The 15,187-nt window shown below is 38.9% G+C and overlaps 1 protein-coding gene across 6 annotated transcripts in view; it reads left to right on the top strand.

Annotated features, from left to right (window-relative positions):
• Positions 1-15,187, top strand: part of PALLD (palladin, cytoskeletal associated protein) — a 355,143-nt gene that overhangs the window by 133,509 nt on the left and 206,447 nt on the right. For 5 of the 6 annotated variants that reach the window (XM_025207131.1, XM_025207130.1, XM_025207129.1 and 2 more), the window contains exon 3: positions 11,657-11,835. In XM_025207131.1, the coding sequence (XP_025062916.1) occupies positions 11,657-11,835 (179 nt within the window). Of the gene's footprint in view, positions 1-11,656; positions 11,836-12,020; positions 12,148-15,187 lie in introns of those variants that run through there. The other variant, XM_025207134.1, reaches the window with a different exon arrangement.

Below are 15,187 nucleotides of genomic sequence, written 5' to 3'. Positions count from 1 at the left end.
AGCAGGAATTTAAAAGCATTTACAGATTACATTAGCACATTGCTCTTAGCTAGCTCTAACGCTGTGATAGATTTTATCCAGTAATCATACAGTTACATAGTTTTCAGAATCTCTGTCTTACAAAGAAAGATATAAATACACCTATTTATATACCCATATATCTATTTATATAAATCTGTGGGCAGGACTGAATTTTTACCTGAGGTTAGCCTCCTATTCAGAAGTGATGCACACAAATTCAGTCATTTAGTTCCTTAGGTTTGTCTGTGATAAAGTGTTTGTTTTAAGTAAGTAACTATAGATTGCCTCCTAATAAATTTCCTGAAATTTATGTTATGCAAGAGGAGTCAGAGTAGAAGTCTACTGAGCAGACACTTTTGACAATTGGTTGTCTGAGACCTAGGGGTGCCTATACACAAGTGTGGAGGTTGTTCTGATGCACTGTAATTACAGCACATTGGAGCAGACTCAATCAATCAATTCTGCTGGATTATGGTAATTAACATGCTCCAACAGCCTCCCGTGTCTCATGTATCAGTATGCCCTCACTTCAAAATGGCAGCGGGGGCACTTGAACTAAAGCTCGTTAAACAAGCTTAAGTTCAAGTGTCCCTGCCACCATTTTGACGTGCGAGGATGCTGATGCACGAGATGCTCCAGGTGCTTAAATTAGAGCTGCTCTCAGAGCTGCTCTAATAAAAGCTCCATTCCCACCCCTCTTCCCCCCCTAATCCCCAGACCACATGTAAAAGTGCCCTAGGTGCCTGGACTAGATGACGCAGGAGGCTCCTTTCAGTGCGTCCTGTTAAACTGGAGTAAACTAATTTACTTCACAGCAGAATAGTATTTGTAAATATAGGCAAGCAGTGTTTCACCTATAACTTGTAAATACAGGTACTGTTATGCTGGGAAGTAAAAAAGTCTGCAGAAGCACATGTGTAGACTCTGCCCTTACTGGCTGGGGCATGAGGGTGCTTCAGTGCAGGGGCTGCCTGCCAGGTAGCCCTATACTGAAGCACCCTTGTGCCCCAGCCAGCCCCTCTGCAGCATGTTGAACTGAGGGGAGCAGCCCTGGGCTGGCAGGCTGACCCCTCCAGGCCGGGGCTGCTCCAACCTAGCTCAACATGCTGGATATGTTTTCTCTGAGCATTAGTGCTTTATGTGGGCACCTACAGGGCCCTTGGCAGATGTGAGCTATCATCAACCAAGGGAATAAAACGATGCAATTTAGTTACCACTTACGCAATTCAAATTGCAATTTACAAGGCGCATCTATATCTGCAATTAATGTGAAGCAATAATCTCCGGAGTTTATTGCGGTTTGAACGTGCACCTGGGAGAGCAGCATGTTGAGCTAGGTTGGAGCAGCCCCGGCCTGGGGGGGTCAGCTTGCCAGCCCGGGGCTGCTCCCCTCAGTTCAACATGCTGCAGAGGGGCTGGCTGGGGTACAAGGGTGCTTCAGTGTAGGGCTACCTGGCAGGCAGCCCCTGCACTGAAGCACCCTCATGCTCCAGCCAGCCAGGGCAGAGTCTACACATGTGCTTCTGTGGACTTTTTTACTTCCCAACATAACAGTACCTGTATTTACAAGTTATAGGTGAAACACTGCTTGCCTATATTTACAAATACTATTCTGCTGTGGAGTAAATTAGTTTACTCCAGTTTATTGCGTAAGTGGTAACTAAATTGCATGGTTTTATTCCCTTGGTTGACGATAGCTCACATCTGCCAAGGGCCCTGTAGGTGCCCACATAAAACACTAATACTCAGAGAAAACATATCCATACATGTATACATATTTGCATGAGAATTTGAAACTTTCTGGGTGCATCTACAACATACAATTAGCACATAGCAATAAACTCCAGTGCAGTTTGTGCCAGAGTTTATTGCTCCCAGGTACAGTGTTTGCACAGGCACCTGGGACCACAGCACATTGAGCTGGGGCAGAATAGCCCTGGCTGACGTGGGGTACTGGAGTTAGTCCACCAGCCTAGGGTTGCTTTGACTCAGCTCAATGTGCTGCAGAGGGGCTAGCTGGGGCGTGAGGGTGCTAGGGTACGAGGCTAGCCAGCAGGCAGCACCCACACTGTAGCACCGTCGTGTCTCAGCCAGCCCCATCACTGTCTATATGTGCATTTCACCTCTTGTAACTACTCTGCTGTAGGATAGCACTTGTGTCAGCCAGTACTATAGTGGACTTAATTAGTTTACCGCAGCCTAATAGCACCAAATGTGTAGATCATGACACTTTGCTATGGAGCTGATTAATTAGCTCCACAGTGAAGTGTCTTGTGTAGAGGCACCCTCTGAGAACATTTACATGAAGAAAATTTCACATGATTACTTGAGTAAAATGGCTCACAAATACTGGCAAGGTGAGCCTTGTTTTTATGTCAACTAATATTTGGAAATACTACTTATTTGAAGTATTTAGCCCAGACATATTTGTGATTTGCAATTAAATTACTGTTCATGCAAATGAAAGATATATGCCACAGGCTTGATCCAGGTATAGAACAGAAGACATTGTACAAGGTTCCCCATGTTGCTTTGCCAAAATATATTCTTTAATTCACAGCTACGACTCTTCAGTCCTTAACCTTTTCAGCAGACTGTGTCAATTGGGATCTGTTGTAGTAAGCTGTGCAGTGGATTTATGATGGAGACAAATAAGGACAAAATCAGTCAGTACTTGCAATGTAAGGCAGAATTTAACCTCTAGTCCTCAGACATAAAAGGCTAGTTATCCACAACACTCCATTTTCCCCGCTTGAAAGGGGATTAGGAGGTAGGAAATCGGGCCTTTTTCCCTGCCAGTGAGAAAAAGATGATCTGCCTCCTATTGTTACCAAATGAATAACAACTGCACAGCTGCCTCCTGTTCTGCATGATGACTGTTAACACTGGATTACCTAAAGTATGATACCTAAAACATTTGCCACTGTACTGTGAAAAGATCAGCTTCAACAAGAGTCACCTCTCTGTTCTTATCTTTAGCCTTCTCATGTTATAAATGCTCCTATGAGACCTGGAAATAGATTCACCAAAGGGAAAAATCACTAGATACTTTTCATTGTTAAAGTCTAAATGGCCCTCCTGTTAAAGTTCTTAAGTAGGTGAATATATATTTTTATAATAATTCTAAAGATCTTGAAAAGCAACATATACAGTCAAGATCACCTAAAAAAAATTATGTTTTGCATGGCCTGATTGCACAGCAGGAGTTACCTTGAGCCCTTGGACAAGATGATCTGTCCCAGCATGGCATAAATATTTATAGATAGCCTTGACTAAAAATACAAATAATTCATATTTAATCAGTGCCATTTTTCTTTATGGAATATTCCCCTCTTTCTGTAATGAATGATCTAGCATTCATTTATTTTTCTATATTAACATATGGTAAGGCATTTAACTTGTTACGGTTGGAAAAGTGAAACCAATCTCCTCACTTTTGCCTTTGAATTCATAGAAACTCCATTACTGAGTGAGATCATACATACACATTTTCTAGGTTTGTATTTTATAGGCATGCAGACAAACCTACAAGCCATCTGGCATACAATTCATCATTTCTTGGGATCCTGTTTACATATGAAATTTTACCAAAATGGAACAGCCTTGCTTATTTAACTCTCTTGTTACTGATGATTTCTTCAGAACAGTTTTTAGCGAATACAAACTGAAGTTTTGCTGAGTTAAAAAAGTACATAGTTCCAGTTTTGTTTTTCATTACTCTCTACTCTTCTTCCACCAATGCTCTAGGATTAAGATTGCAGAGAAATACATTTGTTCGAACAAAAGCATATCAATTACTTCTTTTAGAGTTTCATTAAGACACTTTAAAGGTATTTTGTCCTAGACCAAATATATTGGTGTCCTTTTATTGTTAGTATCATGAGAGAGATCCTTAACTGGCATAAATAAGCAATAGCTTGAGATGTTTTTTGTGAATTTAAGTGCTTTGACTGTGTCCCTATATCTAAAAAAAGCTATTTTATATAACACAAAAAGTTCAACTAGAGTAGAAAGACACTTAACTAAGAGGAAGTGGGCATTTGAATGGTGAGTTCATGTAAGAATTTGGTGGTACAGCTGATATTCAGAGATGTCTTTTGTGTTTTTTCCTTATGAACTTGTCTCCTGTGAGTCTCTACTTTTTTATTTTATTTTAATGACCCTTCTATATCAAGGTTTCTGAGGGGAAAAAGGGCCTGGAAATAAAACATGAATAAAAAAATTAGGTATCTTAAAAAAATCTTTTAAATTGAGGTACATTAAGTATCTTATTTTTACCTAATCTTGTGATATTTTCAGGACAGATAGATTTTTTTGCTATCAGTGCTCAGGTTTTCCTGTGCTGTTTTTCTATCATACTTGGCTATCACAAGGTATGTAGTGGAGAGGATAAGGCTGTGACATGTCTGCAGCGACCAGACAAAATTATGAGAGGTAAGAGAAGTGTCTCGCCTATAACTGAGAATTTTGTCTGGGACAATCGAAACCTTAGACTCAATTAACAGTTAATAATCTATCTTCACAAAACATTTAATGTCATATCAACTTTTATGACTAGTCAGTCCATAGTTCAAATACACTATAGTTATTATGAATCATGTCTTTTTCACACAAATACAGCTAACACTAAAAGATTTGGAGGGCCTGTGCCAAGGGTTTGAAGGAAAGAATCTTCCCTATAAACAGAAATATGACAGCAAAGACTATCTTTGGCATTCCTTTGTAGAGGTGTTTTTAGAGGTCAAGGCCCACCAGACCTCTTCTACTTGGGGAAACCAGATCAACTACTGCAACATTTTTTATTTCCTCCCACCCCTGTCTTCTTTCATCCTCCTGCCAAATAACATACTTAAAGTTTGATTTCAGGGAAGGAAATTTCAGGGAATCCTCTTCCCATAGCAGTAAGTGCAGCCTTACATGCTCTTATTAGGGAGACAGCATTGCCCCTTAGAACCTAATCCTGCAGTTATTCCACTGACTGTGAAACTCCCACTGAGGTCAGTGAGAGTTTAAGGTATTGTTATGTTACCTGAAAAATCAGTGCTATATGAATGATACACATTACGTAGTATTCTGATGTCTGGGAATGCACTGTTTGGACTAATTTGACATGAATTCATTTTTGGACACATCCAACTGGGTATTTAAATAAAATATATAGGGTTTTGTTTTGGTTTTTTTAGCTATTTCATAACATATACAATTGTGGATTGCAAATATAAAATGAAATCACTAACAAAATTAAGTAAAAATAATTTACACAGGCACATGAGAAGAACTTGAAATAAATGAACCTCTTTATTATAATGCTCTCTAATTTTGACGGAGTGAAATTGATTTTCTTAAAATCATAAACCAAAATTTCTGAAGTGGAAATGTTTTACAGTCTAGAAGGGTCAGACTGGTTAATTTTTATGGAGAAATGACAAAAAATGAGGGGTTTTACAGTATAATGGAAACACTGACTCTACAACTAAAGCAACACTAAAGTATTTAATTAAAAAAAATATTTTTGGCCATACTTCACTAAGCATAAAATTACTTTTTAATTAACAATTTATCTCTTTCTCTGTCTATATTTTATAGTGGTCAGTGTACCCTACTCTAATTTTTCCCTCAGGCTATGTCTTTAAATTTCACTTTAGCTGCCATTTTAAATTCACTTTTAAGAGTGTGTGGAAAGGAAACTGTCTTTATTCCTCAGTGACTTTCACTAAACAGAGGTTACAGCAGGATTACGCATTAGAGAGAACCTTGAACTCTTTCTTAAGACTTTGGTATTCAGTCAGTCAGTGCACTATTTATATTTTGTTCATGGTTGTTAAAATTCCAGACACACACTCTTACATGTATTTCCATACATGAAGGACTATTAGAAGCATGAGGAAAATGAGAGTGAGGAAAAGAGACAAATGGTATAAATGACTAGTTCATGTTGGGATATACAAAAAAAACATCACAGCTAGTATCCCTCATTCTTTTCTTTTATGCCAGCACTTTAATTGTATAGTGATATGCTGGATATATCTAGATTCTAGCATATTAAGATGGGATAGGCTCACATTGCAGCAACAAAGTGTGGACAACAATTATAACTGTCATGCCATATGAAGTGTCCTAAACGTTTTTCAACTTAGTCTTTCCATTCTTTTTTTAGTTTTTAGATACCTGATCAGTTTCATGCCCAACTGTGGTTTACTGTCATGTGTGCATAAAAACACATATATGTTATGTGTGTAATGTGTGTGTGTGCGCATATGTATCCACACACATACGCACAGACACACAAGCATGTTTTATTGCAGAGCTTCAGGAAGGTTAATGAACTAAAATGAAAACTGCAGTCAGGGATCAGTTAAAACACCTACTGAAAAGAAACATCTCTGTAATCAAGAATCTACTCACTAATTCAAAGCAATTTTACACAACTGTTTAAACTAAGTAGTGAAGAATATTGCTCAAGATCTAAAACTGTTGCAGGAAATTAACCTCAACTTTGAAGTCCAGTGCTGATGTTTTATTATCAGTATTAAATATTCATTGCTGCTAATTTATCATACACTGGGAAGTGAAAACCAGGTGTGTAGAAATGTTGCAAAGAAAGAAAACTGTGATGGAAGTTATAAAGAGATGCACTAAAAAGAGAGAAAAATAGGTAAAAGTCTAGGAAAACAAAATATAGAGAAGAAACAGAAGTGGGAAAGTTCTCAGCATGGTTCATTTTTTTTGTTTTTGTGCCAAGTTCTTATTGATACAAATAGAATATTTGCAGTTCTGCGGAAGGAGCAAGAACCCATGAATCTTTGTAGAGAATTGAGTCTCAGCTTGTGTGCTACAGATGGGCTGTGGTGGGTGATGCAAGAATATGGACGGGGTGAACTGGGGTGAAAAATCAGGCCATGGATGGAGTGGCTGTGCAGGGGCTGAATTTCTGTGTTCTGATCACAGAACTGCACTTATTCATTATGTTGTCTTAAAGCAAACTATTTTGATTTTCTGCTTCCATTTATTTTTTGTCTTAATATTTGAGATTATATAAACCCACAACAAAGGGCTGAAATAAAGGCTGATTAGTTAATGTTTATACAGTGCTTGGAATCTGTGAAGTACTGAACACAGTTATATTTTGTACCCATAGAGAAATCCTGTGGCACTCAGAACATCTCCTCAGGGAGCCACTACCTCCATGCTACTCTTCTGGTAAATAGCTCCCCCAGGTACAATATTGCCATTGCCTTTCCATCCACACCTGGGTCATAATCCCCCTCCCCCATGGGAGGAGACAGCATGGAATAGACTGTACAGGAGTCAATGCCGACCTCTAGCAGCTAGAAAAAACTTGGAGAGGAATTTTCCTGAAAGTTTCATGTAGCTGGCCTTTTCTGTTGGACCATGACCTCACTAATCTCATAGAGCCATAAACCATGTGGTAGTCGTATGAAGCTCATTCCCATGGTCCTTCACACACACAAAAAAAATGATAGCACAAGGGCTCGTTTCCTTCTCTTGGCAGTCATTAGGGTCACTTGAACAGAAGCTCCTTCCATTTTAACCTCTCCAGGCCAAATAGAATTTGGGACAGTAAAGCTCCTATGGGCGTCTATACAGGTGCTCCCTGGGGTGGAGGGGGAGGGGTGGTACTTTAATTAGAGTGGCTCTGAGAGTGTGTGCTTTAACTAAAGCTAATTCAATGAGCTTTAGTTAAAGCGTCCCTATTGCCATTTTGAAATTCGGGGCCAGTGAACATGCGTGATGCAGAGGCTGCGGGACCCTGCTAATGAGTACACTCCAGCAGACTCGATTAATCGAGTCTGTTCCAACATGTTCTAATGTGCATTGGAGCAGAGCTCCGTTGCATGAATAGGTGCCCAGTGTTACCAGATCTATTGATAGTACTTACTGCTCCTAGAATAGCCTGTCCAATATAAAAGCATAAACTTAAATTCCATCCCTGAGTGTTGGCATGTATTAACACTTCATCCAGTTTTATAAGCTGCAAAACACCTTTTCCATACTTTTGGAGAACTAATGGATCCATTACGCTAGGGCTGTTTCATGTGAGCTCAACTGGCAACTAGCAAGTTCATTGCAAGGAAAATAAATATTTCAGTCAGGCATTCAACTCAAGAGACCTAACCTTCACCTCTTCCCTGGGGAATTCACACTAAATGCCCTGAACTTCCTGCCATAAAACCTAGACAAACAAAGAAAGATGCAATGAAATAAACATGCACAGCAAATTCAACTAAATCTATTTCAAAAAATATATAAATGATCCAGGTTACAGAAATCAGAAATGGGGAAATGAGCTATTCTTAATACAGTTACAAATGCAGTAAAAAATCAGGCCTGTATCCTGTCTATCATACATTCCATTAAGTGTGGTTGAGGTAATTTTGTAGTTAATTGCTTATTTAATATGTTTTCCTCTTATAACATTATCTACTGAAGAGAGACAGCATCTCATGTATCAGTTTGAGGTTTGTGAACTTCTTTCCAATACCGAGTCTTTGATTAACGTATGTGCAGTGATTCACAATTTTAACAAAAGGTCACAAGATACATAAGGATTTTACTCACAGTAGCCTTTACTGGGTGTTAGCCACATACATATTCCATACATCCAGCGAAGAAAATAAAACTGATCCTCCTAAGGGAAAAAGTAGTGTTTAGTTAAACATCATCTGATAAATCTAACAGGTACAAATTGTATTAGCAACATATTTTTATTAATTTCAATAACCATAGAAAACATAGTAACATAAATATTTAGGGCAGAAGGTGCTTGGGAGGCAATAAGGACTTTTATAAGTCTAAAACAGGACCCAATATAAGAAAGCAATTAGAGTCCTAAAAATGTAGGGCTGAAAGCAAGTTCAAGAGATGATTTAATTCAAATCATTCATTGAAACATGATCAAGTATACTTAGACCATTCCCAACAGTTCTTTGTCTAACCTGTTCATAAACCTTCAAGTGAACAAGGTTTCATAACTTCCCTATGTAACTTGTTCAGTTGTTTCACCATCCTAACAATTAGTAGGTTTTTCCTAATTTTCAACTGGTCTTTTTTGCTTTTAAGTTGATTTCTTTCCCCAGTGGCCATAAAGAATGATCACCATTTGCCTTTATATCAATATGTCATGGAGACTATTATGTCTCCCCTTAGTCATCTCTTCTGTAGACTAAATAAAACAAATCCATTAATGGAATTAGGCTGGGTTTTCCCTTAAAGGCTGTTTCTGTAAAGAAGAAAAGCATGGGGGATGAGTGGCTAGTTAGGTTTCCTGTTTCCTATCGTATAGGATCTTTGTTACACTTGTCAATTCAGATATTTTAGGGCAGCATCTTCTTCATGCACATGCCCAAATTCATAGCCTACAGAAAGGGCCACACAGACTAGGAACAGACATTACGTTTATCCTGAGACAAGTAGTGCCTATAGTTGTCCTGAAACAGAAAAGTCCAGGGATTGACATCTACATACATTGCCCTTCCAGTCATGGTTTAGTGAGTGACTAAATGCACTGCTGCTTTTCTGCTGGAGATTCAATTCCGGGAAAGATGTTCAGACACAATTGGGGATATCCTAGGACAAGCTGTTAACACCTCTTATCCTATGAACCTTTTTAGGGTTTATCCCGGGACAATAGACAGGAATGTCTGAAAGATCACACTTTGTCCCAGGAGAAAATGGTTTCTTCTGGGACAAATGCAACATCTGTTTATAACCACAAAGTCTGTGGTTCTGGAAGGCTAATTGGTAGAAGTAATATTCCATGTTCCTCACATAGATTAGGGGAGAGACTGAGGGGGAACAAAAATATTAATATTGGCAGCTGGGCTGAAAGAATGAATTTGTCTTCAAGCCCAATAGTTGTAAAAGTAGGTCAAATGGGGCTATTGAGTAAACAAAAGGAAGTTTATTAGTTCCTTGCAGAAGTGATACTTTGTATGTAGACCTCTGGGCACAATAGGATACACAAAAGGACCTTGTTGTTCTTTAATTATAAATTTGAATGGTATAGGGCTTTAGTTCCATTATCCTAGCCTTGAGGAACTTTGGGCCTATTCTTCAGCTGCCTGGGAGACTTGTATGCACAGTTCTTATTAGAAGTCATGGGTGTTGCTTCATGTGTAAATCTGTTGGACTTGAACAGCAAAATGACCATTCTTACTTTAGAGTTTAAAGTACAAATACATGTTTTTTCATACAGATTCCATATTTTAGAGGCATTTTCAGTTTTCCACTTTCACTAATTGTAGATTAAAGGGAAACTTAAAGTTATTCTATCAATTTGGTTAGAATGAGATAGGAACCAATTAGTATGTTTGTAGAGATTCCTGATTTGACATCTGTTACTACAAAGCATCATGTACCCTTTTTAAATAGGAATGGTCAGTGTTCTAAGCCTGTGTCACATGTTTTGAAAAGCAACAGATGTGGTTTGTCGTGTTTTTGTATTCAGGACAATATGCCAGCTGAGCAAAACAAGTTTAAGAATGAGGCATTTAGTGGAAGATTAGAATTGTAAAATATCCCTAAGAAGTGGTTAAGGACTAACAGGACAGTATTGTCAAAGGTATTTGAACCTTGTGTTAGTCTAAAGTGGCAAATCCCCTGCATTTTTGTCTCTTAATTAAAAGGAAATCAGGATTTCACTTAATTCATATAGTTGTTTATATAAGGAAAAATAATTAGTCTGGGGGAGAGAGCAAGCAGTGGTATCAGTATACAATTCAGCTTGGAGTGTGGCACACCAGACTTTTGGCTGGTTTAGGAAAAGACAGTGTTAACATCGGGTGCATCTACATGAGATGCTTTTGCATAGTGGTTACTGCATATTTATTTAGTACTTATACAAGTTACTGCACATTTATTTAGTACTTATACAAGTACTACTTATACAAGTACTAAATAAATGTGCAGTAACCGGAGTTACTATGCAGTAGCCTAATAATACTGCGCAGTAGCATATTAGGATTGTCCATGCTGTGGCATGCTACTGCGCAGTATTATTCAGCTACTGTGCAGTCAGCATCTTGTGTAGGTGTGCCCAGTAAGAATGAAATGCACCCTTCATGTCAGAATTGGAACTCCCAGAGCCGTGTGCTCTTGCTAGTAAAAATCTTAATAGAAATTATATAAAAATGTAGTTGGTAAGGTTTCAAGCAGTCACTGATCTGAGGCAGGCTTATATACCCTTAGACATTAGTCACATGGGAAGAATAACACTATTTGCCTTGTTGATGGCAAAATTGAAAACAAAAATCAAATGTTCTAGAGAGAGGACCTGTAGTACTTGCTCCATATGCTGCCTGAGACATAGAAGTAGAAGATTAAAAGTTGTTAATACAGGTTACTATATACAAACTATATGAAATGCTAATGGTACCAGAAGAGAAATATAGAAAATTATTAACAGTTTGTCATAGGTACATACATTTAATGATCATTCTTGGGTGTCATGCTGCTTGTTGGTCAAACAGCTTATATACAAACAAGTCTCATAAAATGTGTAAACATGTACTGTACCATGTTTTTTTTTTAATGTGTTTTGATTTTGCAGCAAAATTCCATGCTTTTTTGTTAGTGATAGATATGAATCCATTTAATGTTTTTTGGTTTTATGCAGATGGTTCTGTGAAGGAAAAGAACTCCAGAATACTCCTGATATTCAGATCCGTTCTGAAAGTGGAGGCCTTCATTCACTCATCATAGCAGAAGCCTTTGAGGACGATACTGGACGTTACACTTGTCTGGCCTCAAATTCCATTGGCTCTGATAGTACGTCAGCTGAAGTATTCATTGAAGGTAAAAAAGGAAGGGGAAGAGATAAGGATGAAATAAATACACACAACATACAGAAAATATAAATACATAAAAATGAAACTGATTTTGAATTATGCTGCATTAGTTTGATACTTCAGGATTTTTGACACCCACTCAACTCTCTTTGTATCACAATAGCTTTTGAATGTCATGTTCCATTAATTCAGGTATTTCAAGGATGAGCAGAAGCCTATTGATTTTGTTAAAAGAAAATTGGTAAAGAAAAATAAGGAATGCATGGACCTCTGACATCTAATCCTCAGGCCCAGAGTCTTCAGCCTCTTCTTTCCACAGGTGATGGCAGCTGTTACCACTTTCCAGCAAAAAATGTTTCCTCTTTCAGCCCTGCCCATTCTCTCAGTGTAGTTTAAAATATAAACAATTGAAGTGATTTATCACCTAGAAAGAAAAGAAATAACAACTGTCAGTGAAGAAGGAATGAGTGTGTTAGTGATAGATATGATGAGTATGAAGACAACAGAGGAGTAGTTTGGATGAGTGTGAAGACAACAAAGAGTAGTAGTTTGTGAAATTAAGGACTTAATATTCAACATCAAGCAAACATGATAATTTATATAGTCGCTAATTACTTTGTTATAAATTAGGCCAGATTCTGATATTTATTCTTGTAAAGGCTTTATGGAAGATTAAAATATGATCAGGACTGGAATCAAATGCCAGTGTTCTCATTTTTGTTTGAATTTAAAATCGCCCAGAGGTCATGTACCAGATTCACAAACTACAATTTTTAATATATTGACTATAGCAAATCATTCAAAGGCTGTTTTAACAGTAGCCTAATGTAAGCAGTTATTATGTTAATTAAATGATATTTTTTTCCTTGAATTAAACAACTTTTTCATAGCCATTTGTGGAGAAATTTGCTCCTTTGGCAGTTTCAAGTGTCTGCTGAATATATAAAAACAAATAAATATAACAAATCTGTTTGGATATCAGCACACTAATATACTTGAACAGGTAGCTCTAACAGGTCCAACAGAAAATCTAGTTTCCACTAGTAAATTGTAGCTGAAATGTATATTCAGTATGTATTCCCAAATAACATTTATTATTGTGTATGTCTTGTAGTTTCAGTGCTCTTTTGGGCACTTAAATACAAAGGAAAATCCTTTATCTTCTCCATAAATTCATAGTCAATGCTGCTGTTAGATCTGTATTGATTATGTCCTGAGATCTGAGTACAGGATTCTTATCACCATGCAGAATTTTGTTAACTTAATGGGATTTTTGCAAAGCTTGTGAAAGTTGCCTTGTAACTATTTGGATGTGGTACCATGTTAGAGCAGAGCTGGGAGGGCAGGGAAAAATAGCAGTGGTGTTGATACAGCTGCCTGGCCCCAGCACAGCTCCTCCCTTCCCAGCTGTGGCATGGGTGTGGGCAAAGGCAAAGCCCTTCAGTTCTGAGAGCCAGATCCAGTGGCTCCATGGACTGTATTTTGCTGACCCCTGCTTAAATCAATGTTTTTTTAAAAAGAAAATAGTCTGTATGTGCTTTGCTAGCAATTTATTGCTTATATTTATGTTAATGCTTTCCCTTTCAGGTACAGAATGGGCATGTCTACATATGTACATTACTGCACAGTAGACTAATTAACTGCAGAGTAAAGCATCACTGTCCACACATGTGCAGCAACTGGGCTAGTATAAACTAATTTACACTACCATTGTAGTCTTGTCAGACACAGGTACTAGCTGTAAATTACTACAGAGTAAATTACTATGCATAAATGCACATGTAGATAATGACACTGGGATTAGTTTACTCTGGTTTATAGTGCACTGGAGTTTATTCAGTCACATTAATTGCACATATAGATGCATCCAATAAGCAGTAAAATAGGCTACTGTGCATTAAGTATTACTTAACCATGTACATTTATTACTGCGCATTAAGGCAGCTTAATGCATACTACCTCACACTGGAGGCACTAAATTTAATGCGTATTAGGAAAAGCGCTTTAATGCATGTGTAGACGCACCCTCTAAGTTGAATATTTTTCCAATGAAGTACTAGGTGCTGTTAATAAAGTCAAAGACAATGATGTGAAAAAAAGATTTTAGCAAGTTCAAGATTTTTCCATCTGTACAGATTATTCTAATATAATAAAGGGCTTAGTCCGTCTGTCCCTCTGTCCATAACGCTCTTGGAGCACTCTGATTGGTTACTGAAACAACCAATGTACCTCCCCCCCCCCCCCCCACATCCTCCCCCCCCCCCCCCCCCCCCGCCGCTGTCCCTGTTCCTTGGAGACAGCCGTGGCACAGGGTGCTGATGCAGGGCATGGCGGGGCAAACTTCCCCCACTGCTCCTGGGAGGCAGTGGCAGAGGGGTGGGGGTTAGGGTTAGCAAGCTCCCTCCCCCCCACTCCCTCTCCCGTCATTCTTGACGGGCAGTTCGCTAGTGTTAAAATATTTGCTCACAATGAACATGCTGGTTTTAATTTTGAGTATGGTAAATGACAAATAAAAAACTTACCAGAACTACGGATCAAAATTTGAAAAGTGATTCAGTTCCTTTCAAAGTTAAGTTTAAAAGAAGAACAAAATCCCTAGTTGCTATGTTTGCAGCATTATGTATGTCATTCATGAAGATGAGAAATGGGAAGTAAATGGGAATTACAGTATGTCGTTCTCAAAGGCTCTGCAGTATCAGTTTGCAGTTTGGAAATAGGTATAATTCAGTCCTACCTCTGAACTGTGGGTAAGAATGGCAATAGTGTAACTAGGGTGGGACAAGCAGGGCAGTAGCCCCAGGCACTGACTGTGAGTGAGTGCCACAATCCCCCCTCCACACCAGGAGTTTGTACACAGTAGTGCAGCCCTGTGCTGCCTCTGCCTATGCATCGGAACCCCCCCCCGGGGGGGGAGGGGGGGGGGGGGCAGGGAGAGGGGGGTGAGTGGATTGGTGCTCCCCAACTTCCAGGGATTTTTTTTTTTCCCAGCAGGTGCAGCCCTGACCCTAGTAGCATATCTGGGGAGGGGGAGAGCAAATGGGGATCCAGGGACGGCTCCCAGGGAATCTGTCCGTATGGTTGCTATGTGTCTGCTGCTGCTGCCTGGGCTCTCTGCACAGGGAAGCCAGTGTTGGCTACAGTAGCAGTAGCAATAGCAGTAGCAGCTGCCTTTGGTTTGCAGAGAGCCCAGGTAGGTAAGACTTCCCTTCCCCTCTACCCCACTGTTGTACAGTGGTTAGTATATCACTTTGCCCCCCACCATCTGCCCTGAGTGAGCTTGTATAACTCTGAAGAATGTGGCCAGTTTATCATGCAAATATTATGCTATCCACAGTTGTAGTTAAGGTTAAAGTTTAGCT

This window comes from Alligator sinensis, unplaced genomic scaffold, assembly GCF_000455745.1.
Source record: "Alligator sinensis unplaced genomic scaffold, ASM45574v1 scaffold512_2, whole genome shotgun sequence".
In the NCBI taxonomy this organism is placed as follows: domain Eukaryota; kingdom Metazoa; phylum Chordata; order Crocodylia; family Alligatoridae; genus Alligator; species Alligator sinensis.
This window is presented reverse-complemented; position numbering and strand designations above follow the sequence as displayed.